A 25,586-nucleotide genomic window follows, 5' to 3' on the forward strand; every position below is an offset into this window, starting at 1 on the left:
TGAAAACCTGACACCCATTTTTCATTAGATACTAAGTCAGAAAAATTATATTCACTTCATGCAGCTCAATTTTAAAGTGCAATGAAGTCAATGCAATGATTAGGCTCTATTAAGATGCAATTTAGCATTCATGAATTAAACATGGGAAAAACATGGGAAAAATTGAATACAGAATAAGAAAAACTTACCTCGAGTCTCAGTGCTACTATGTAGACTTAAAACAGCTAGTTGAGGAAGGCTCTAGGACAGTCTATTTGGGCTGCTTTTGTAGAAGCTTGTTGCTGGGGAAGAGTCAAGTTGAATGAAGCCTTTGAAGGTTTTCTGTCAGAAGGCCAATGTAACCTGGCAGTTTTTATAGGCACCTGTTGCATATTCATGACCACGTAACCACAGCCCCCATAGAAGACAACTTTGAATGGTGTTTGAATCTTGTTTGGACACTATTGCACTGTTTGGCACTGATGGGAGTGGCTTCTCTTTGAATGTGCTCATGTATGTCAATGATGTTTAATGTGCTTCAATGCAACATTTTTGTGCTGTATTGTATTATGCACAGAAAACAACCCTTTGCTTTCACTGTAGCTGTTGTCGTACAAATTTCCTGTCCTATTTGTTAAATTCCATTTTCAGTTTTAACTTAAGATTTGGTCTGTCTACTGATGTGCTTTATAGTGTATGTAGATATTGCCACATTGTGGAATTATGGGAAGTAAATAAGACATTTGTAATGTTCTGAAACTCAACTGATTTAGAATAATCTGGAACCTTATAGTGCTGATAAAATGTACTTACAAATTTGATTCGTTTTTGAATATTCAGTGCCTTAGAAAGATGCTAAATAGTTTAATACAATGAATTGATCAATCAATCAAAAATAGCTAGAATTCAAGGAACATTTACACAGATACTGCAGGTGGACATTCATACAATTGTTCTTCCTACGACAGAGAATACATATACCTTGGACTTACACCAATAACAGCATATAAATCTACAACAAATCTAAATAGCTCTACACATTTCATAAAATAAATGTTGTATTAGGAATGATCATCGTTAAAATCATAAAAATTGGCACATCACATGATTCTGAATACATCATCTGATCAAACAATGAAGCAACATCTAAATCTGAGTAAGTAAAAACCAATATGAAGCACAAGGGATAAAGAAACGGCTCTGTTTACTTTATACAGCTGTGGTCTTTCAATACATTTCGGGGGCAAAATTGAAAGGCTATGATATCCATAATACACATGGTACCCATTCTGGTCAATCAATCGTGACACACTGTTGAATGGTCCACCTTCATTGATAAAGCTTTGGACTGCCAAGGGAGGGACTGCCAATGCACATAAAAACATGATGGAGTGGAACCAACCAAGTCTCTGCTTTTCAACAGCCGAGTGAAATCCTGGCCTTTAATTGGCCCACCACCTAACGAAATACAACCAATTAACAACGGAAAGAAAAACAAGACCCCACTCACTCAAAGTTTCAAAACAGCTTCCCTAACAGAGATGGCCAGGGACACGTCTCCAGTTGTCGTCTGAAGGGCTGACAGCTTGTCACTGGAAGGGGAAAAGAAGCGGTTTAGGAGGGTCACATTTGCTTGGACCTTTCAACAGCACATGGGCACATAAAAGCTATGGCCCCAAGTCTCCCATTGAGACACGGTAATAGCCTAGGCTCAGTGTCACTATAGTGGGGGGGCCCGGCAAGCGGCCACACAAACAAACAAAAGCCCTGGTCAGTACATGAGATCTGATGCCCCGGTGTTCACGTCCGACTCTTTAGCCTCCTGGAAGGGGAACTGGATGCCAGCCACACGGATCAGCAGGATGTTAAGGCCATGGACGAGAAAGGTAAGGAAGATGAGCCAGAAGGAGTGGTCAAATTGCTCTGTATGCGTCTTGTACACAAACGTGCCCTCATTGAAGTTGGCGATGTGGTCGGATAGCCGGTGGAGCTTCACCTCGGAGGCAAACAGAATCATCACCAGGCAGCTGCAGAAGCCTATTCAGACAGATGGGCAGACCCACAGACAGACAGGCACACACACACACATACACACAACAATATTACACTATTACAGTTGACAACACTGGGAGTTAAAATAAGAAGTAAAAGGCAGCCAAATGATGAGTTACTGTAAACACGTTCATATAAGGCAGAATACTACTTCCCGCCCACGACACATTAAAAGTAAATATGTGAACGCTACAGTAGTTGCAATCCCAAACAGGTTACCAAAACAATTAAGCTTTGGTTATTCACTGCTGCGAGAGATTAATTATCATGTGACATGTTTACATCATCGTAAATATAGGTTCACTGATCAGATGAATCCAAACTCGCATTCTAGTGTATAAAAATGTTTGTTTAGTTTTGCCCCTGAAACCTGGTAAGCAGTTTTGACTTAATAGGCCTGCTAAGGTAGGGTCTCAGTTATAGATAACTGAGAAATAACTCCTTTAACTCTGGTGCTGTGTTTCTTAATTGGTGCCATTATTTGGATGGGAGGTCAAGTAGCCCACTGTCCTGATTAAATGGTAGGTTACCGGATACTGGTTTTAAAGCTGAAAAAGGCAATAGGAAAGTGGACCATTTTCTCATTGACGTACAGCCAACCACTCATGGCTTGACTGTTGCGTTTGAACGTCTCTGATATGCATTTCTAACTAATGTTGAAGTGTTGAAGGACAACTTTGTTGGACCCCAATCATGTTCTCTATAGCAGTGGTTCTCAACCTTTTTTGGTTACTTTACCACAAAGTACATTTTGCTCTGTCCAGAGTACCCTTTTCATGTGCATTTTACCAGTAAGCCTATGGTCTCATGAGTCTTCTCAAGTACCCCCTGTGGATAGGCCAAGTACCCCCAAGGGGTACGGCTGTCCCGTGTAGCTCAGTTGGTAGAGCATGGCGCTTGCAATGCCAGGGTTGTGAGTTTAATTCCCACGGGGGACCAGTATGAAAATGTATGCACTCAATACTGTAAGTGGCTCTGGATAAGAGTGTCTGCTAAATGACTAAAATGTTAAAAGGTACAAGTACCCCTGGTTGAGAACCACTGCTCTATTGCCCCGTTCATACCTGGGGCTAACATGCATCCTGATCTTGTTCACATTCTGATTGGGCCCACATTTTCAGAAATGAGTCTACACACTGTATCCACATCATGACCAGAATTCCTGATCCCTTCCTGTATGCAAATGATTTGACAGCTTTTCTTTGAAAATAATATTGATTTATTTAATGACACAATGGTGCCACCTGTCAATGATTTGAGGGCGGGAGAATGATTATTTCAATTATTTCAATGTCCAGATCCGGCTACACATATGCGTGCCTGACTACATCCGGAGGTGGTCAGGAAGATCCGATCACAATCAGATCACAATGCATCTTTTAATTGTCTACACCTGTCTGAAAATGTGAGCACAATCAGAATGTGGACAAGATCGGAACAAAGGACACGTGTTAGAACCAATAAACGTGGCTCCTGTGTAGCCTACTGTGAGCTATTTATATCTGAAGATGGAATGCACGTGTGTAAGAGAGCTGTTTGCCTACATCTACCTGTGATGTGAGTGGTGTGTTAGATGTTGTGCTTATGTTGCAGAGTATGGGGTCTTGTGCTTAACCAATGTTCATAGTAGGAAGCTGGTTCAAAGCTTAGAAGGGGATTCGGCTACCACACGAAGGATAGGACAGCACTCTAGACAGAAAAGGTTAAGATGTTTTTTTAAAATGAAATTAGGACTTTTTTGTGCTTACAGCAGACGAAGTTCCAGAGGTAGAGTCCCAGGGGTCCGTGCAGAGTCTCATAGGGACTACCAAAGGCATTGTACATAAAGAAGCCTGTGGCCACAGAGGAGAAGAAGATGAGCACTACGCAGAAGAAGATCACAGTGACGTGAAGACTGGCTGGGATGACGTCCACCAAGTTCGGAAAAACTACAAGGAGAGGGACAATATAGAGAGGTGTGGGAATGTTCTATAATTATTATACAGTAAATAGTATTTTTTCCCCCACAACTTTCACATGATGAAACACATGCATGCATTTCTGTATTCTATTTGTTTAACGTGCAAGGCAGATGGAACAAACAGTCAGAGAACAAATCGTTTTTTGTTCATCTAAAAAGGCCTCACCATGGTTAGTAAGCCAGCCGGTCAAGCGAAAATATAATGTGTGTGTGTGTGCCAAATCTCATTAGTGAAAAATTGCTGATGATGCATTGCTGATGATTCACTCCATTGTGCTTGTGTAGGAATTTTTACTGCATTTACTGCTATTTAGTGCTACTTGCTGAGTTATAAGAGATGTCCTCTTATGAATAGCCAATTAACCTAGTTGAAGGCAGTTGGGTTTCCCCTGTAAGGCTAGCCTTCATAATTTTGATAACAGGTTTCTCTTTACTCCATTTACATTTCTCTTGCTTTGTTTGATTTGAGTTTGTTGTTAATGGTCTTCTGGCATTTCAAAATTTGTCAACTTCATATTCATCATATGTGAAAACGGCCGATTTCTATGAAGACCAGATAAAATTAAAACATTTCTGTATGTCGTAATTTAAGCTTACCAGTAGTTTTGACATCACTTTTACATCACCTGTTGTAACCTTTATCATGTGATTTTAACCAACTATGAGTTGGCAAAGGTTAGTAAAGTAATGTCAAAAATGTTTCCGGATAATGCGCCATTTTCACATGCATTTTCACATGCATTGATGTTGGGGTAGTGCTGTAGATGAATATGAAGTTTTAAAAATATTCCTTTAAGGTATTTCTACCCCCTGCGAGGGTAGGCTATGTGCACATTTACACGTGGCCATGTCTCCATGACCCACATTTGTGTACAGGCTTACTGTATGTGTAGCCTAGTCTAGTCTCAGACGTGAATGTTCAATACATTTTTACAGTAGCCTTATGCATCTCCGCAGCCTGTAAAACCATTATCATAAAACAGGTTGTTTGAATCCAGGATTCTGATTGGTTGATAGCAGGGCGTTATAGCAGCACAATCCCGTATTCTCCTGGTAATGCCTGTTAACAGTTTCATTAGATAGTTCCATGCCACTAGGCTAACATTTGTGACCCGATTCAAGATCTAGTATTTTTCTCCTATTTTTCTCTAGTGGGATAACAAGCTTATCAAATGTCAAAGAAGCATAACTTTCCCATGTTTCACCCAACTGTAGTGTATGATATAGCATTTTGAAGTCTGTACTTTTATATATGTTTGGTTTGCAACAGTTGGGGTTTGTCTAAACCTTGCCATCTGCCTCTCCGACCTGTGGAACAATGTTTCAGTTTTTGGCGATTTACACTGTGCCATGCATATAAATATGAAGAGACTGACAGCTTCTCCGAGCCAGGTGAATTCATTTATCAGGATCATTATAAATGGATATATCTACAGAAATGTCAATAGAAACAAAGGTAAAACAAATGAAAGTGCACATAGTTTGCTCTCATTTCAGTTGCTTGATGTGATTGTGCATTGTGTGTTAGCTTTAGTTGGTTAGCTAGCAAAGGAGATGTAGCTAGCCTGCATAGCTACATGCCAATAGGTCATTATATAGAAAATGTCACAGTAAAGTGCAGAGCATTCGATTAGCCTGCTGCTGGGGGGAAAAGAGACCCCCAGCTCCGCTAAAACCATGGACAACTGCGTTCCATTTAAGGGATTGTTAAACTGTTCAAGAAAAACTGCACCCAAAAACAATCTTTTAGTATTTGTTTCATTAGTCCATTGTTGACATAGTCCCAAAATGTTTTGCTTGTCAGCAATCAAGTTTAACGCTGCCGTGGTATATTGGCCATATACCACAAACCCCCGAGGTGCCTTATTGCTAAGATACTGAACAAAAATGAACACAACATGCATCAATTTCAAAAAATGAATTAGGCCCTAATCTATGGATTTTACGATTGGGAATACAGATGCTAGATGAATCTGTATTCCCAATCGTAAAATCCATAGATTAGGGCCTAATTCATTTTTTTCAATTGACTGATTTCCTTATATTGGTCACAAATACCTTAAAAAAAAGTTTGGGGCGTGGATCAGAAAAACAGTTAGTATCTGGTGTGACCACCATTTGCCTTGGAGTGCAACACATCTTCTCATAAAGTTGATCACGCTTTTGATTGTGGACTGTTGAATGTTGTCCCTCTTCAATGGTTGTGCAAACTTTCTGGATATTGGCGGGAACATGCTGTCGTACACGTCGATCCAGAGCATCCCAAACAGGCCCAATGGGTGACATGTCTGGTGAGTATGCAGGTCATAGAAGAACAGACATTTTCAGCTTCCAGGAATTGTCTACAGATCCTTGCGACATGGGGCCGTGCATTATCATGCTGAAACATGAGATGATGGCGGCGGATGAATGGCGCGACAATGGGCCTCAGGATCTCGTCACGGTATCTCTGTGCATTCAAATTGCCATCAATAAAATGCAAATGTTTTCATTGTCCGTAGTTTATGCCTGCCCATACCATAATCCCACCACCACGGGGCACTCTGTTCATAACGTTGACATCAGCAAACCGCTCGCCCCACATGACGTCATACACAGTCTGCGGTTGTGAGGCCGGTTGGACGTACTGTCAAATTCTCTAAAATGACATTGGAGGTGGCTTACGGTAGAGAAATGAACATTCAATTCTCTGTCAACAGTTCTGGTGGACATTCCTGCAGTCAGCATGCCAATTGCATGCTCTCACTCAAAACTTGAGACATCTGTGGCATTGTGTTATGGATTATCTTGGCAATTGAGAACAGCTCACTGACAGGGATGAAAAACAAATTTGTGCACAAAATTTGTGTATGGAATATTTCTGGGATCTTTTATTTCAGCTCATGAAACATGGGACCAACACTTTACATGTTGCGTTTATATTTTTATTCAGTGTATAAACTGGTTACCAAGGTAATTAGAGCAATACAAATAAATGTTTTGTCTTTCCCGTGGTATACAGTCTGATATACCACGGCGGTCAGCCAATCAACATTCATGGCTCGAACCACACAGTTTATAATGAGTCTTCTGGGGCAACAAGTAATGACAGAAGAGAAGTTGCATGTATCTAATTATAGACAAGTTGACAAACAAATAGCCTACCAAAATGTTAGAAATAAACAGAAACATATCTAAACTAGGCTTTAAAACAATCCTGAACCCCCAGTCAAAAAATCTGTTCCGCCATCTCTGCCTCAGGCTCAGAGTTGCATTTTTAAATTAAGACATATATTGCTTCTCGCGTAATGTGTTCATCATTATGTGACTTAACAGTTTATTGCAACTTATGCAATGCGGTTGCTATATGTGTGATTAAAATTGGTGCGGCGACTTTGATTAGCTAGGGTTCATAGATTTGATGTTAATATTACCAGAGATTTTATAGAATATTTTTTTCCTTATTTTCAGATTCAGGAAGTACAAGGCAGGACAGCAGACACCAGATACTGTGGCAGCATTTGCACAGAAAATTCATCATTCAAATTCTTGCGCTCTTTCTTCAGAGTTACCATTCACAGTAAAACCCAAATAGAAATGAGATGGAGTCCTTCCTCCTAGACTGCAGGCGGTACACTGGGCGGCATAGCGCAGAGAAAATAGCTAGCTATAGATTTGATGAAATCACAGATGAATATCGCATCACAATCAAAGTATCCTATTATCACAGATAACGCATCAAATATGAAATGTGCATTCAAAGTAAAGCTGCCACAGCAGGAGGAGGACAGTTAAGACTGTGATGCCAGTGAAGACGGGAACCTGGACGATGAACACCTATGGGAGGATGTATCATGGGATGAGGAGAACATCAACCTCCTGAGATCCAGACAGCGACTCCCGTTTTGCTCATTTATTACTGCTATTGATACATGATGGGATGAAAGAAGTCAAGGTCATTTTATTAGCCATTGCCAAGACAACAAGGTTCATTCAGTACACTGCTACATAGTAGAACTCCATTTAAAGACAGGTTTGAGGCTGTGTTTGGCATGGGAAAATCTGTTCCAGCAGCAAATGCTACTCGCTGGAATAGCATGTTCAAACAACTGCATGCCCTCATAGCTCTTGACCACAAGGCCCTCACAGAAATGTACAGCGTGGACTTGAGAATGTGGTTTTTAACACTTGTGAATAGAACCAGCTGAAAGAGTTGATTGCAGTCCTTGCACCGTTCTCAAAGGTAACGGAACTTACAGAAGCAGAGAGGTCTGTCACCATGAATCAGTATGGTGGTTCCAACTGTCTTGGATATGAACACTCACCTGCTCCAGATGAATCAAATCTATCAAATTGTATTGGTCACACACATATTTAGCAGATGTTATTGCAGGTGTAGCGAAATGCTTGTGTTCCTAGTTCCAACAGTGCAGTAATATCTAACAATTCACAACAATACAAACAAATCTAAAAGAGAAATAATGGAATTAAGAAATATATAAATATTAGTACGAGCAATGTCGGATTGGCATTGACTAAAATACAGTAAAATAGAATACAGTATATAAACTCAGCAAAAAGAAAGTCCTCTCACTGTCAACTGCATTTATTTTCAGCAAACTTAGCATGTGTAAATATTTGTATGAACACAACAAGATTCAACAACTGAGACATAAACTGAACAAGTTCCACAGACATGTGACTAACAGAAATGGAATAATGTATCCATGAACAAAGGGGGGGTCAAAATCAAAAGTAACAGTCAGTATCTGGTGTGGCCACCAGCTGCATTAAATACTGCAGTGCATCTCCTCCTAATGGACTGCACCAAAATTTCCCAATACTTTCTGTGAGATGTTACCCCACTCTTCCACCAAGGCACCTGCAAGTTCCCAGACATTTCTAGGGGGAATGGCCCTAGCCCTCACCCTCCGATCCAACAGGTCCAAGACGTGCTCAATGGGATTGAGATCTGGGCTCTTTGCTGGCCATGGCAGAACACTGACATTCCTGTCTTGCAGGAAATCACGCACAGAACGAGCAGTATAGCTGGTGGCATTGTCATGCTTGAGGGTCATGTCAGGATGAGCCTGCAGGAAGGGTACCACATAAGGGAGGAGGATGTCTTCCCTGTAATGCACAGCGTTGAGATTGCCTGCAATGACAACAAGCTCAGTCCGATTATGCTGTGACACACCACCCCAGACAATGACGGACCCTCCATCTCCAAATAGATCCCGCTCCAGAGTACAGGCCTCGGTGTAACGCTCAATCCTTCGACGATAAACTTGAATCCGACCATCACCCCTGGTGAGACAAATTGCGACTCGCCAGTGAAGAACACTTTTTGCCAGTCCTGTCTGGTCCAGCGGCGGTGGGTTTGTGCCCATAGGCGATGTTGTTGCCGGTGATGTCTGGTGAGGACCTGCCTTACAACAGGCCTACAAGCCCTCAGTACAGTCTCTCTCAGCCTATTGCGGACAGTCTGAGCACTGATGGAGGGATTGTGTGTTCCTGGTGTAACTTGAGCAGTTGTTGTTGCCATCCTGTACCTGTCCCGCAGGTGTGATGTTCGGATGTACCGATCCTGTGCAGGTGTTGTTACACGTGGTCTGCCACTGCAAGGACGATTAGCTGCCCGTCCTGTCTCCCTGTAGTGCTGTCTTAGGCGTCTCACAGCACTGACATTGCAATTTATTGCCCTGGCCACATCTGCAGTCCTTATGCCTCCTTGCAGCATGCCTAAGGCACGTTCACGCAGATGAGCAGGGACCCTGAGCATCTTTCTTTTGGTGTTTTTCAGAGTCCGTAGAAAGGCCTCTTTAGTGTCCTAAGTTTTCGTAACTGTGACCTTAATTGCCTACTGTCTGTAAGCTGTTAGTGTCTTAACAACCGTTCCACAGGTGCATGTAAATAATTTTTTGGTGGTTCATTGAACAAGCATGGGAAACAGTGTTTAAACCCTTTACAATGAAGATCTGTGAAGTTATTTGTATTTTTACAAATTATCAGGGTCCTGAAAAAGGGACGTTTCTTTTTTTGCTGAGATTACAATCCATCAGGATTTACAAACCCTATTTTTATTGCATTTATTTCCATCAATAATTAGTTGAATTATTGCACCTGAATTTCACCCTGAAAATATGACTGTTATATTTTTCCTTAAAGCTTTCAAGCAATTAACATAGTGTCCGGTAATTGTATTTAATTTCATTGGCTACATTTTTTTAAATTTAACCTTTATTTAAACTAGGCAAGTCAGTTAAGAACAAATTCCTGTTTACAATGACGGCCTCCTGCGGGGACGGGGGCTCGGATTAAAATTAGGAGGTAGGCATATCCTTTCCAGCTAAAACTTCATGAGCAGCAATAAATCTCTGCCTGCAGGCAGCCTGCTCCAGCGCATTGGTCAAAATTCCATATGGCAGTTGGAACAGACACAGCTGGAAAACATAGACAGTTTCTGTAAATTTACACCATTTTTTATTTTATATTTGACTGCTAAATGGTAGTCCCTGTTCTCCTGCATTCTTGTTTTACTTTTGTAAGTAAAGCGGCAGTTTGTTTGGGAGAAGAATTTCAAGGAAAAATTTGCTAGCTATTTAACATTAGCTCTCTGGCTAATCCTCCATGGACATGGTAAGTTAAAATGTTTACCTATTGTAGGTGTTGGTTCTAGCTAGTCAACATTTTGATATTGGTTTAGCTAATGATAGTAAATGTGTGTGTGTTCTGTGTGTGAGATGATGATCACAATAACTTGAAAACATTGTCATGTCAACATTGTCATGCTAGCTATGTGTGTGTGTTCGGTGACCTGTGTAAGAGATATGACGTTGATTATAATCACAATAACTTACAGAAAATATTGGTACATATAGGACACATTGTGTGCATGCCTGTGTGTGAGTTAGTAAACTATCCTAATTCTTGAAACGTGTACCGCCAATATGAATGTGAAGATTTTCTTGATTCATCAGAGTTCCTTGTATTTTCTATTGGACAATACATTTTGCCTATCCCTGCTCCCCCTCAACACTCATTCTAAAGTTACACCTCTCAACTGCCCTTTTCAATTCTTGATTCAAATTTTTTGCAGGAATCTTCTAGCTTGGATGGAGGAAAGAACAAAGGGAATGAGTATTGAAGTAATCCATTCTGCTGAGTAAGAAATGTAAATAGCCTATGTTTTGCTGTCTATCTTTCTCCACCTGTCTGCCTAACTGCCAGATTGCTGAGGGGCAACATAGTCAATGTACTTGCTAGTCTAAGTCTAACTTTGTGGAGACTTTAGGTAATGGTTAATCATGATTCATCTGTCTTTACAGTTCCTGAAACATGTCAATGACCTGATGCCTGGCCTCTACAGGAGTGCAAAACCGCGACTCACCAGTGAAGAGCACTTTTTGCCAGTCCTGTCTGGTCCAGCGACAGTGGGTTTGTGGGTCTGGTGAGGACCTGCCTTACAACAGGCCTACAAGCCCTCAGTCCAGCCTCTCTCAGCCTATTGCGGACAGTCTGAGCACTGATGGAGGGATTGTGCGTTCCTGGTGTAACTTGGGCAGTTATTGTTGCCATCCTGTACATGTTCCGCAGGTGTGATGTTAGGATATACCGATCCAGTGCAGGTGTTGTTACACGTGGTCTGCCATTGCGAGGACGATCAGCTGTCCTTCCTGTCTCCTGTCCTGAACAGAATTACAGCGCTCACTCGGCTTCCACTCGCTCTGGAAGATGCTTATTTGAAGATAGGTTAGCCAGCCGTGTCAATGGTTCTCAGTGGTGATGAGTGTAGTAGTATATGTTGCTTTGAAGAGTAGTAGAATGGTCCCACCTAAATTCGCTTTTCTAGATACTTTTCTTAGGACAGCTAATCAGCCGTACCAGTGATTGTCCGGGAGGTGATTTTATTCTCTACCTCGTGCTGAGATTTCAGAGTTCGAACCACTTTGGATGTGAGCCGCAGCTAAAATGTCTCTCTGGTCTGATATGTACATTTTTAACCCCCAATTTTATACAGATATTGAATAGGGGCGGTTTGTGAGGCTCTGACTTCACTCAAGGGGGCGGTGACTACTCACTTGTTATAGAAACATTTTCCTCAGTTTCTAAGATCACATCCCTCTCTTAACAAAAACACTAATCATTTTTCATACACAACATAGAGAATGGAGACTTCGTACCTGTGGTGTATACACACTTTAAGTTACAGTATTTTCTTTAACATTTTTAATGCATCACAAAATAACCACCGAAATGACATCAATTTCTTTAGATCGTCTGAACATTCCCCACGTTCTGTTAGAAATATTGTTCCAGTATTCACTTTAGAACATATTAAGAGTTTCGGCGGGAAAATGTATGTGAACAAAGGCACATTCCTGTGTGAATTTGGAGAGGGAGATAGCTGAAAGTTCTAATCCATGATTTACAACTGTCAACCCTCCACCAGCTCCCCTCTGTGCGGGGGAGAGGGGGTCTGGCCGAAGTCAAATGATATTTAATAAAACAAAACTTGTTGTGAACTCTACAAACAATGTTTCCACTCCGAGAATGAAAACGGTAAAAATAATGTAGACCTAATACATGCATTAACATAAATGAATGCAACCAAATGTAACCAAATTTACTACTGGTGACATACTGTATGTAATGGGGAATTGATACAAAAATCTAAGGACAAACAATTAACACAATAAAACTATGAATGTGCAAGAATTTGGCGGGAGGCAGCTCAGTGCATTCTGGAGAACTGAGCACCTTCTGGAGATGCCAATATCTTCACCACACACCCCTCCCCTTCTTCTCAACACTTCAAATTGTACTCAAGACACATTATCTTCACACGTATTTTAGATGCATTGCTTTTTCACTGACAGCCGCAAATTGCGGCCTTCCCAACTAGTCATATAGGCCTACATGCTTGTGATTTGAAACAATCCACAGCTTTGAAAGAAACTAAATGGTCCTCTGTCTTGCTTGTCTTGTATTACTTTATTCATTTCTGTATAGACAGGAGTAATTATAACATTTTGGCAAATTTATTTCAATTTACTTTAGGCTGCAGTGACTACTGAATCTTGTCCTATGCATAGGTTACTACCCAGTGTGCAAACTCGGGTTGAAAATGTATTTTTATGACGTCTTATTCTGGTTGAAAAAGGATGTTTTTTTAAAAACATATTTTACTGACCAGAATATGACATTTTCTGACCACCATACAACCAGTTGGTCATAACTGTGACTTCTATCTGACCAGCTGGTCATTATTCTGACCACTATATTATGTGCTATATTATGTAGTTAAGACCTCGTCATAACATGGTACTAGTTAAAGAATTTTGTAGGCTGTCATTGTAAATAAGAATTTGTTCTTAAATGACTTGCCTAGTTAAATAAAATAATATTGACTACTTGACTACAGTTTATTACCTACACTCTTAGAAAAAAGGGTCCCAAAAGGGGTCTTCGACGGTCCCCATAGGAAAAGCCTTTTTGGTTCAACGTATAACCATTTTGGTTTCCATGTAGAATCTTCTGTGGAACGGGTCCTACCTGAAACAAAAACGGTTCTACTTGAAACCAAAAAGGGTTCTTCAAAGGGTTCTCCTATGGAAACTGACGAATAACCCTTTTAGGTTCCAGATAGCGCCCTTAGAAAAAAAGTGCTGTAAATAGTATTGCAGAGGATAAACATTGCTCATTATATTGAAAACATTGCTCGTTACATTTCTGATTGTTTCCATAGTCACCAATTAAAGTTAGTCTGTAACATATTCTTACATTTAAAATAGATCAAGCAATGTAAAAAAACTAATCTACATAAATGTTTCATACATCTAAACACAGTAATAGTTTCATAATTCAACCACAGACATTACATGAATAGAAAGACTGGGACACAGACTATACAAAGGCCCATTGTTTTATTTGATGAATAATTCATTAGAGTGGTGTGATGGGGTAGATCCTCATCAAGTACCTCTGAGCACAGAAAGAGATCTGGAGCGTAGTGACCCTCTTGAAGAGTCGTCAGATCTGCAGTGAAGAGAATCAGCGCATTACCAATTTGAGATTTTAAAAGCAAACTAGAAAAGGAAATTAATTGAAGAACATTTGTGGACTCAGCTAGCTAAAATTATTTCCATGGTACTAGTTGAATAATTTTGTGGCAGTTATAGCCAAGAGATGTCTGCAAAAAAGAGAAACTAGCTGATATACAAACTTTGCGTTGTCCTCCACCACAGCGGTCAGGGGCATATTTTAGGACTTTCGAGAGGGCTCACAACACGTCAACCTCCTGAGTTTTCTGGCATAAAAATAGAAGAAAATAAATTAACGATTGGCATATTACATTTTTTAAATAACCTTTATTTAACTAGGCAAGTCAGTTAAGAACAAATTCATATTTACACTGACGGCCTACCGGGGAACAGTGGGTTAACTGCCTTGTTCAGGGGCAGAACGACAGATTTTTACCTTGTCAGCTCGGGGATTCAATCTAGCAACATTTCGGTTACTGGCCCAATGCTCTAACCACTAGGCTACCTGCCGCCCCATATAATGTGGGCCTGCAGGACACGACAGAACAGTAATGCAAAGTAAAATATCTTCAACAGCCAGAATCTACTAAAAGTGGTAGCAAAGGCATGTTTGCTCTTCTGTCCCTTCATATTGGTCATCAATCTGAAACTTTTTATGAAAGAGGATTAACTCATCTTTAACCTGTTGGGGATAGGGGGCAGTATTTGCACGGCCGGATAAAAAACGCACCCGATTTAATCTGGTTACTACTCCTGCCCAGTAACTAGAATATGCATATAATTGTTTGATTTGGATAGAAAACACCCTAAAGTTTCTAAAACTGTTTGAATGGTGTCTGTGAGTATAACAGAACTCATTTGGCAGGCCAAAACCTGAGAAGATTCCAAACAGGAAGCGCCCTCTCTGACCATTTCTTGGCCTTCTTTGTTATCTCTATCCAAAACAAAGGATCTCTGCTGTAACGTGACATTTTCTACGGCTCCCATAGGCTCTCAGAAGGCGCCAGAACGTTGAATGATGACTCTCCAGTCTCTGGCTGAAAAACAGTAGCGCATTTGGTAAGTGGTCGATCTGAGAACAATGAGACGGGTGCGCGCGTGCACGTGAAGAGTCCATTTTACTTTCTCTGTCTTTGAACGACTCCCGGTCGGAATATTATCGCTTTTTTACGAGAAAAATCGCATAAAAATTTATTTTAAACAGCGTTTGACATGCTTCGAAGTACGGTAATGGAATATTTACAATTTTTTTGTCACGAAACGCGCCGGGCGCGTCACCCTTCTTTACCCTTCGGATAGTGTCTTGAACGCACTAACAAAATGCCGCTATTTGGATATAACTATGGATTATTTGGAACCAAACCAACATTTGTTATTGAAGTAGAAGTCCTGGGAGTGCATTCTGACGAGGAACAGCAAAGGTAATCCAATTTTTCTTATAGTAAATCTGAGTTTGGCGAGTACCAAACTTGGTGGGTGTCAAAATAGCTAGCCTGTGATGGCCGGGCTATCTACTCAGAATATTGCAAAATGTGCTTTCACCGAAAAGCTATTTTAAAATCGGACACTGCGATTGCATAAAGGAGTTCTGTATCTATAATTCTTAAAATAATTGTTGTGTTTTTTGTGAACGTTTATCGTGAGTAATTTAGTACATTCACCGGAAGTGTTCGGTGGGAATGCTAGTCACATGCTAATGTAAAAAGCTGTTTTTTGATATAAATATGAACTTGATTGAACAAAACATGCATGTATTGTATAACATAATGTCCTAGGGTTGTCATCTGATGAAGATCATCAAAGGTTAGTGCTGCATTTAGCTGTGGTTTTGGTTTTTGTGACATTATATGCTAGCTTGAAAAATGGGTGTCTGATTATTTCTGGCTGGGTACTCTGCTGACATAATCTAATGTTTTGCTTTCGTTGTAAAGCCTTTTTGAAATCGGACAGTGTGGTTAGATTAACGAGAGTCTTGTCTTTAAAATGGTGTAAAATAATCATATGTTTGAGAAATTGAAGTAATAGCATTTCTAAGGTATTTGAATATCGCGCCACGGGATTCCACTGGCTGTTGACTAGGGTGGGATGCAAACGTCCCACCTAGCCCAGAGAGGCTAAATAACAAAGTTTTGTTTAATCCTAATACACGTTGTAATATTTAAACAACTATTTATAAACACACTGCTCCATAATCCTGAGGACATTGTCCCGGACAGAATTTGCCCCAATTGAGGACAGCTTGCAGTCTTAAAAAAAGAAAGCTAAATGCAACAATTTAAGTATGAGCAAAGAGGCAATATTATCTTCTTCAAAGGTTCCGTCTGTCTTATCACTCCCGCAACAAACATTGTTAGAAATGGGTGTAATACGCAAATCGCTTCCTCTTCTCTGCAACTGCACACGTGTGTGAGTTTGAGTGAGTGACAGGGAGAATGAGCAAGAGAGAAATGGAAGAAACGGTACATGACTCACCAACTTTACATGACTCTGAATCAGGACAAGGGTTTCGCACTTAAAAAAAGGCCAGTTAAAACAGGATTTGATTTGCTCTACCAACTTATATTAGAAGCAGTTCTATTTCAATTGGATCGAATTACACTACACTCAGAATTTTTTCCCCAAAAGGGTTCTTCTGCTGTCCCCATGTAGAAGCCTCTGTGGAAAGGGTTCTACATGGAACCCAAAATACTTCTACCTGGAACCAAAGGGTTCTATCTGGAACCAGAAAGAGTTTTCATATGGGGACAGACGATTAACCTTTTTAGGTTCTAGATATCTTTTTTTCTAGGAGTGTAAGATCAGGCAATAATGGGCAGCTGAATAGCATGTCTCTTGGGGAATCCAGTCTCAGTGAGACCTGATGCAATGAAAAAAGATAATGACCATCAGCATAGCTAGTACAAACCTAGCTCTTACAAAGCTGGTTAGTAGGAATCAATACACACTGAATGTCAGAGTATCAAACCGAAAAATAAAATAAATAACATTTTGCACACAACTTACTGTCATGGATTTATGGAAGAGTGGTTCTGCTCTCTCCTTTCCCTGGGATGTGGCAGAATAGGTCACTGGTAACTGAGTGTGTGGTCAAACACTCCTGTAGAGGCCATGCATCAGGTCATTGACATGTTTCAGGAACTGTAAAGACAGATGAATCATGATTAACCATTACCTAAAGTCTCCACAAAGTTAGACTTAGACTAGCAAGTACATTGACTATGTTGCCTCTCAGCAATCTGGGAGTTAGGCAGACAGGTGGAGAGAGAAAGCCTATGTTTTGCTGTCTATTTACATTTCTTACTCAGCAGAATGGATTACTTCTATACTCATTCCCTTTGTACTTTCCTCCATCCAAGCTAGAAGATTCCTGCAAAAAATGAGAATCAATAATTGAAAAAGGAAGTTGAGAGGTGTAACTTTAGAATGAGTGTTGAGGGGGAGCAGGGATAGGCAAAATGTATTGTATTGTCCAATAGAAAATACAAGGAACTCTGATGAATCAAGAAAATCTTCACATTCATATTGGCGGTACACGTTTCAAGAATTAGGATAGTTTACTAACTCACACACAGGCATGCACACAATGTGTCCTATATGTACCAATATTTTCTGTAAGTTATTGTGATTATAATCAACGCCATATCTCTTACACAGGTCACCGAACACACACACATAGCTAGCATGACAATGTTGACATGACAATGTTTTCAAGTTATTGTGATCATCATCATCTCACACACAGAACACACACACATTTACTGTCATTAACTAAACCAATATCAAAATGTTGACTAGCTAGAACCAACACCTACAAAGGTAAACATTTTAACTTACCATGTCCATGGAGGATTAGCCAGAGAGCTAATGTTAAATAGCTAGCAAAGTTTTCCTTGAAATTCTTCTCCCCAACAAACTGCCGCTTTACTTACAAAAGTAAAACAAGAATGCAGGAGAACAGGGACTACCATTTAGCAGTCAAATATAAAATAAAATATTGTGTAAATTTACAGAAACTGTCTATGTTTTCCAGCTGTGTCTGTTCCAACTGCCATATGGAATTTTGACCAATGCGCTGGAGCAGGCTGCCTGCAGGCAGAGATTGATTGCTGCTCATGAAGCACAGATTCCAATCGAAGTTTTAGCTGGAAAGGATATGCCTACCTCCTAATTTTAATATCAGCCCCTGTCCCCGCAGGAGGCCGTCATTGTAAACAGGAATTTGTTCTTAACTGACTTGTCTAGTTAAATAAAGGTTAAATTTTTTAAATGTAGCCAATGAAATTAAATACAATTACCGGACACATTATGTTAATTGCTTGAAAGCTTTAAGGAAAAATATAACAGTCAAATTTTCAGGGTGAAATTCAGGTGCAATAATTCAACTAATTATTGATGGAAATAAATGCAATAAAAATAGGGTTTGTAAATCCTGATGGATTGTAAACTCAGCAAAAAAAGAAACGTCCCTTTTTCAGGACCCTGTCTTTCAAAGATAATTCGTAAAAATACAAATAACTTCACAGATCTTCATTGTAAAGGGTTTAAACACGGTTTCCCATTGTTACGCCCTGACCTTAGAGATCCTTATTATTCTCTATGTTTGGTTAGGTCAGGGGGGTGACTCGGGTGGGAAAGTCTATGTTTTCTATTTCTTTGTTTTTGGTCGAGTGTGGTTCCCAATCAGAGGCAGCTGTCTATCGTTGTCTCTGATTGGGGGTCATATATACTGCTCAAAAAAATAAAGGGAACACATAAACAACACATCCTAGATCTGAATGAAAGAAATAATCTTATTAAATACTTTTTTCTTTACATAGTTGAATGTGCTGACAACAAAATCACACAAAAATAATCAGTGGAAATCCAATTTATCAACCCATGGAGGTCTGGATTTGGAGTCACACTCAAAATTAAAGTGGAAAACCACACTACAGGCTGATCCAACTTTGATGTAATGTCCTTAAAACAAGTCAAAATGAGGCTCCGTAGTGTGTGTGGCCTCCACGTGCCTGTATGACCTCCCTACAACGCCTGGGCATGCTCCTGATGAGGTGGCGGATGGTCTCCTGAGGGATCTCCTCCCAGACCTGGACTAAAGCATCCGCCAACTCCTGGACAGTCTGTGGTGCAACGTGGAGTTGGTGGATGGAGCGAGACATGATGTCCCAGATGTGCTCAATTGGACTCAGGTCTGGGGAACGAGCGGGCCAGTCCATAGCATCAATGCCTTCCTCTTGCAGGAACTGCTGACACACTCCAGCCACATGAGGTCTAGCATGTCCGTACTGCGAGACGCCTAAGACAGCGCTACAGGGAGACAGGACTGACAAATGATCGTCCTCGCAGTGGCAGACCACGTGTAACAACACCTGCACAGAATCGGTACATCCGAACTTCACACCTGCGCGAAAGGTACAGGATGGCAACAACAACTGCTCAAGTTACACCAGGAACACACAATCCCTCCATCAGTGGAGGTGGAGGGTCCGTCATGGTCTGAGACCTAACATACCAAAATGGCTGCCTTCACCAGGGATGTCCTATACTGACACAGCGAGTTCTCTATGTAGTACACTGCTACTGGCCAATTAGTATATCTGCAAGTATGTTAAGCTGGGAAATGACTGACAACACAGCTCTTAGCTCCCTCTGTAGATGCCTACTGGACAACTTATTTGTATTGCTTTTAAATCTTTTAACCTCTCTGGGCTAGGCGGGACGAATTCGTCCCATCTATGCAACAGCCAGTTGAATCCAGTGGCGTGATTTTCAAATACCTTAGAAATGCTATAACTTCAATTTCTCAAACATATTACTATTTTACAGCATTTTAAAGACAAGACTCTCGTTAATCTAACCACACTGTCCGATTTCAAAAAGGCTTTACAACGAAAGCAAAACATTAGATTATGTCAGCAGAGTACCCAGCCAGAAATAATCAGACACCCATTTTTCAAGCTAGCATATAATGTCACAAAAACCCAGAAGACAGCTAAATGCAGCACTAACCTTTGATGATCTTCATCAGATGACACACCTAGGACATTATGTTATACAATACATGCATGTTTTGTTCAATCAAGTTAATATTTATATCAAAAACCAGCTTTTTACATTAGCATTTGACGTTCAGAACTAGCATACCCCCCGCAAACCTCCGGTGAATTTACTAAATTACTCACGATAAACATTCACAAAAAACATAACAATTATTTTAAGAATTATAGATACAGAACTCCTTTGTGCAATCGAGGTGTCCGATTTTAAAATAGCTTTTCGGTGAAAGCACATTTTGCAATATTCTCAGTAGATAGCCCAGCCATCACGGCTAGCCATTTAGACACCGACCAAGTTTAGCCCTGACCAAACTCCGATTTACTATTACAAAAGTTTGATTACCTTTGTTGTCTTCGTCAGAATGCACTCCCAGGACTGCTACTTCAATAACAAATGTTGGTTTGGTCCAAAATAATCCATCGTTATATCCAAATAGCGGCGTTTTGTTCGTGCGTTCCAAGACACTATCCGAAGTGTAAATAAGGGTCACGAGCATGGCGCAATTCGTAACGAAAAATTCCTAAATATTCCATTACCGTACTTCGAAGCATGTCAACCGCTGTTTAAAATCCATTTTTATGCCATTTTTCTCGTAAAAAAGCGATAATATTCCGACCGGGAATCTGCATTTAGGTAAACAGAGGAAAGAAAACAAAGCATTCGGTCGACGCGGGCACGCGCCTGAGTCTCACAGTACTGTAACCAGCCACTACCCAAACGCGCTACTTTTTTTCAGCCAGAGCCTGCAAAGCCACGATTCAGCTTTTTGCCGCCTTCTGAGAGCCCATTGGAGCCGTAGGAAGTGTCACGTAACAGCAGAGATCCTTTGTTTTGGATAGAGATGACAAAGAAGGCCAAGAAATGGTCAGACAGGGTACTTCCTGTACAGAATCTTCTCAGGTTTTGACCTGCCATTTGAGTTCTGTTATACTCACAGACACCATTCAAACAGTTTTAGAAACTTTGGAGTGTTTTCTATACAAAGCCAATAATTATATGCATATTCTAGTTACTGGGCAGGAGTAGTAACCAGATTAAATCGGGTACGTTTTTTATCCAGCCGTGTCAATACTGCCCCCTAGCCCTAACAGGTTAAATACATTTTTATCTTATTAACACTTTGTTCTAGCTAGCTATTTGTGTAGGTAGCTATCAAGTAAACACAATCGGACTGAGCTTGTTGTCATTGCAGGGAATCTCAACGCTGTGCATTACAGGGAAGACATCCTCCTCCCTCATGTGGTACCCTTCCTGCAGGTTCATCCTGACATGACCCTCCAGCATGACAATGCCACCAGCCATACTGCTCGTTCTGTGCGTGATTTCCTGCAAGACAGGAATGTCAGTGTTCTGCCATGGCCAGCAAAGAGCCCGGATCGCAATCCAATTGAGCACGTCTGGGACCTGTTGGATCGGAGGGTGAGGGCTAGGGCCATTCCCCCCAGAAATGTCCGGGAACTCGCAGGTGCCTTGGTGGAAGAGTGGGGTAACATCTCACAGCAAGAACTGGCAAATCTGGTGCAGTCCATGAGGTGGAGATGCAATGCAGTACTTAATGCAGCTGGTGGCCACAACAGATACTGACTGTTACTTTTGATTATGACCCCCCCTTGGTTCAGGGACACATTATTCCATTTCTGTTAGTCACATGTCTGTGGAACTTGTTCAGTTTATGTCTCAGTTGTTGAATCTTGTTATGTTCATCCAAATATTTATACATGTTAAGTTTGCTGAAAATAAATGTAGTTGACAGTGAGAGGACTTTTTTGCTGAGTTTAGTAGGATAGTGGTGGTTGCATCACTGCCTGGTATGGCAACTGCTCGGCCTCTGACCGCAAGGCACTACAGAGGGTAGTGCGTACAGCCCAATAAATCACTGCGGCCAAGCTTCCTGCCATCCAGGAACTCTATACATGGCGGTGTCAGAGGAAGGCCCTAAAAATTGTCAAAGACTCCAGCCACCCTAGTCATAGAGTGTTCTCTCTTCTACCGCACGGCAAGCAGTCCTGGAATGCCAAATCTAGGTCCAAGAGGCTTCTAAACAGCTTCTACCACCAAGCCATAAGACTCCTGAACAGCTAATCAAATGGCTACCCAGACTATTTGCATTGCCCCCCCCCCCCCTCTCTTACGCTGCTGCTACTACTCTCTGTTTATTAACCATGCATTGTCACTTTAATAACTTTACCTACATGTACATATTACCTCAATTACCTCAACTAACTGGAGCCCCCGCACATTGACCCCCTGCATATATTCTCACTATTGTTATTTTACTGCTGATCTTTAATTATTTGTTACTTTTATTTTTTACTTAGCAGGTATTTTTCTTAAAACTGCATTGTTAAAGGCTTGTAAGTAAGGTCTGTAAGGTCTACTACACCTGTTGTATTCGCCACATGTGACAAATACAATTTGATTTGAAATAAAAGACTATGGTGGAAAATTGCAAGATGATGTTATAATACTTTTATTGCATCCAATGGTTATTTTATGCAACAGAATAAGGGGTTGTTAGAATGCAAATCTGTGTGTGTAACACTGACAGGAGATTTATGCTGTCTTTTGTGTGATAAAACCTAAAGAGACCGGATTCCAGAGCATGAGTTAATGTTTCTGTTCTATATGGTACCAGGGAGAGATGACCCCAGGGCCAGACCCTGGTCTGTACAATGAAAGATAAGTGTTGACACAACAGATACTGTCTTTCATACAAATCTTAACCTTGTGACCCATTCTAAATATCTGTTGTTCGTCATGTAGGTTGAAAGGGGTGTATCTTGGCTATAAAAAGACCTTTGTACTTTTTGTCTCGGGCTCTCAACGAATCATCTGTGCGTGAATCATCGACCAGCCATCATTATCGTAGAGTACTCAATCGATTTACTTTATATGTGTGTTGTATTGACGTGCTCCCTTATTATTAAGTGATTAAAGATTTAGTTTAAGTTTAACTCTGACTTGTGTGATAAGTTTGTCTCTCCTCATTTGATAGTAAAGAAATTAACCACCATAAGACATAGGTGGCCTACATGTTATTTATTACAATCTGAAAACAAATTTAGTTAGTCATAATAGAACATCAAAATAGCATTTCAGTGGAACAGAAGAAAATGTGCAGCACAATAAAACGGTGCAATTAGTTAACACAAACAAACGATTACCATTTGAAGCCACACAGCAAGCCACCAGATATTCTTCATTTAAAAAACATTATTTAATTGTACTGCAGTTTCACTGCATTTTAACAGCAGTGCATTTTTGTAAGGGTATCCTGTATTATTGTGCATGTTTATCTTACATGCTGGTAGCCTAGAACAAATGTTATGGAAGTGAATGTGCACTTTTCAATTGGGTGGACTGCAACTATGAAAAACATAGTCTGTAGTAAAAGCAAAAGCATTTATAACATCGGAGATTCTCTAAATTAGGGACCATCTCTGATAACTATAGGATTCATAAATTTGAGCTTTTAATGACCTAGCAAATCCGATGACTTGGAGGTGAAATATATCACATTTCTTAGTTTTTTAAAATAGTTATTTCATCACTTGACGAATTAAAACCTCAAATGGCCCTATTCCTGAAAAAGTCAATCGGAAGGGATAAACTGAAGTAGACTCAGCCGAGTACCTTTAGCCGGAGCCCAGATTAATATGATTCTGCCAGACTCGGGAAGAGCTCAGCCCGCATGAAGCCCCCTAAGACCGAGTCCCCTGGTACTCAAATGGAATGGGTCTGAGTCAAGTGTGTTGACTGCACAGGAGGCTATTGAGAGTAGAAGGGCTCATAATGGCCAGAACAGAGCAAATGGAATGGCATCAAACACCTGGAAACCATGTGCTTGATACCATTCCACTAATTCTGCTCCAATCATTAACACGAGCCCATTCTCCCCAATTAAGGTGCCACTAACCCCCTGTGGTTGACTGGATACAGTATGCCACGAGACCCTAACCCGCTTTGGTGCGTTCTGCCAGCTGTTTGCCAAATGTGCTAAACTGAATCATGAAAACCCTGCTGAAAAAGAACATTACTCAAATTGCTATAATTGTAATGGTTCTTATATACAATGGGTGCATTGCCCACAAAGATTATGCACATGTTTATATAGATTAGTTTCTATTAATTGAGTAGCATTTAGATATGTTTTTTGGTTGAACTCCACACCAGTTATCAACCAAAATAAGACGTATTTTGCATTATGTCAAAAAGACATCATATAGAAGACGTATTAATCTGGTCATATAATGTCCAGACCAGATTTCAACCAGTAATATACGTCTTTATCACGTCGTATGCCCACTGGGTAATCACATTATGTATTGTATTTTATTGTTAGCCTGCAAATACTTTATTATAAAAGGTGATTTTTTCCCAACACCCAATAATTAGGCTATATATTGTGCCAATGCTACCAAGATAATTTATGCTGAACATTACATTTAATTTATTAAAATAGATCCTTACGTCACGGGGATAGGACTTAAAACAAGGGTGTAGGCTATCTATAGTCATTTCAATTATTAATGTAGTGGGTGACTGCTCGTCTCATTGTTATTAACTTTTCATAATAGATGTGCAAATGAGAATGCCGTTTCAACCCAGCAGTAATATTTAAATACACCGGTTTTCACAAACTTTTCATGCAATTCACAGGGTCTTCTACTCACATGAAAATCTGAAGGGTCTTCCACCAAGTCCACATTGCTTCACTCTCTGTCCGTGAAAGAGACCATAGTTAACCCTACCGACAAATTTATCCAGCTCTTGTCCTGTGGCATTTACAAGTTGCGCCCCGGTTGTACACAGCACAGTCCCCTGGACCCAAAACTGCGTCCCCATCGCGGCCGCAATAATGAGGACGCAACCGAAACTCAACACTCCGGCAACAGAGAATATAATTTTCTTTTGACAACTAGGCATGGTTGAGTCTGAAGTGTGGAAAAATAATTAGTCTGACCAGTCCATGGTGTTCAATTCATCTCCAGTTGGTAGCCAACTCACAAATAATCAAAAACCAAGTTGCTAATTATCTGTGTTAGGCTATTATGACAGTGCCATTGAAATAGCTAAATGTGTATACCGTAGTGATGCTGTTCTAAAATGGACGTTGCATATTAAATTACATTGATCGTCTTTCCCCCTTGCTCATTATCTCCAAGTAACCAAGGCTTTACATTTGGGAGAGTGCTTCTCGCTATCGTCGCAATCTTCGAGAAGTTTCTAGCACAATGACTTCTCAAAACCCGCCCACAAGGCCTGAAAACTTTCCCACACATTTCTTTTTCGCAGCAAGATGAGTTTCCAAATTTTTCCATAACGTCAAAGGGAATGAAGAATATATATCGACTTAATCTGTAGATGTAGGAGCGCTGTTTGTACAAGATTCGTTTAACTGGGGGAGGTCGGGTAATCTAATTATGTCCACGAGCACAAAAAACACATCTGTAATTTTAATCCAGTCCGATTCTGCCATGACAGTAATTGTTACATGTTTACGACAATTCAACCCA

The 25,586-nt window shown here is 40.5% G+C and overlaps 1 protein-coding gene and 1 long non-coding RNA gene across 2 annotated transcripts; both read right to left on the reverse strand.

Annotated features, from left to right (window-relative positions):
- Positions 1 to 819: 819 nt before the first annotated feature.
- clrn1 (clarin 1) lies at positions 820 to 25,586 on the reverse strand. The gene is made up of 3 exons (XM_014161956.2): positions 24,744 to 25,586; positions 3,780 to 3,959; positions 820 to 2,016 (listed from the first exon to the last, which is right to left on the reverse strand). The coding sequence occupies exons 1-3, from the start codon at positions 24,994 to 24,996 to the stop codon at positions 1,751 to 1,753; spliced, it is 699 nt and encodes a 232-aa protein (XP_014017431.1). The 5' UTR covers positions 24,997 to 25,586; the 3' UTR covers positions 820 to 1,750.
- On the reverse strand, positions 13,878 to 17,383 carry LOC106580661 (uncharacterized). Its single transcript, XR_001322934.1, has 4 exons — positions 17,306 to 17,383; positions 17,017 to 17,151; positions 14,196 to 14,279; positions 13,878 to 14,008 (listed from the first exon to the last, which is right to left on the reverse strand). It is a non-coding gene; the product is annotated as an uncharacterized lncRNA (long non-coding RNA).

Source organism: Salmo salar, chromosome ssa20 (genome assembly GCF_905237065.1).
Source record: "Salmo salar chromosome ssa20, Ssal_v3.1, whole genome shotgun sequence".
NCBI classification, from domain to species: Eukaryota; Metazoa; Chordata; class Actinopteri; order Salmoniformes; family Salmonidae; genus Salmo; species Salmo salar.